At 68.6% G+C, this 573-nt stretch overlaps 1 protein-coding gene across 1 annotated transcript in view; it reads left to right on the forward strand.

Moving 5' to 3' along the window:
• The window catches only part of ADRA1B (adrenoceptor alpha 1B), a 61536-nt gene extending 61356 nt beyond the window's left edge, over positions 1–180 (forward strand). The window contains exon 3 of the mRNA XM_010855347.1: positions 7–180. Coding sequence (XP_010853649.1) covers positions 7–180 — 174 coding nt within the window. The remainder of the gene's footprint in view (positions 1–6) is intronic.
• Positions 181–573: the final 393 nt, after the last annotated feature.

A 573-nucleotide genomic window follows, 5' to 3' on the forward strand; every position in this document is an offset into this window, starting at 1 on the left:
CCCGAGCCCCCGGGCCGCCGCGGCCGCCGCGACTCGGGTCCGCTCTTCACCTTCAAGCTCCTTGCCGAGCCCGAGAGCCCCGGGACTGACGGGGACGCCGGCCACGAGGCCGCAGCCGACGTGGCCAACGGGCAGCCCGGCTTCAAAAGCAACATGCCCCTGGCGCCCGGGCAGTTTTAGGGTCCCCGCGCACCGCTTCCTTTCCCTGGGGAGCCCATCATCGTGGGGGGAGGGCGGGCGAAGGGGGGACGGGAGTGTCGGCGCCCGGTAGACTCCGGGCCCCACAGGGAAACGGGGGAGGGGGCGGGAAGAGGGGCAGCTGCTTTTCTGGCAGGGGCATGGGTGCCAGGTACAGCGCTGAGAGCTGGGCCGAGCATGCTGAGAGCCTGGGGGACCCGACGCCGGCCGGGATTTCCGTCTCTCTCTCTCTCTGTATATACCTAAACGAGTCCTTCTGTACATGTATTTAACTGTGGGGTCACGTGCGTGTGTCTGTGCGATGTGCGTGTATTGCGTGTGTGCGTGTGTGGGGCCGCCCGCGAGTGGGGCAGAGCGAGTGTGCGTGCGCCCAGG

This window comes from Bison bison, unplaced genomic scaffold (assembly GCF_000754665.1).
Source record: "Bison bison bison isolate TAMUID 2011002044 unplaced genomic scaffold, Bison_UMD1.0 scf7180017864363, whole genome shotgun sequence".
NCBI lineage: Eukaryota > Metazoa > Chordata > Mammalia > Artiodactyla > Bovidae > Bison > Bison bison.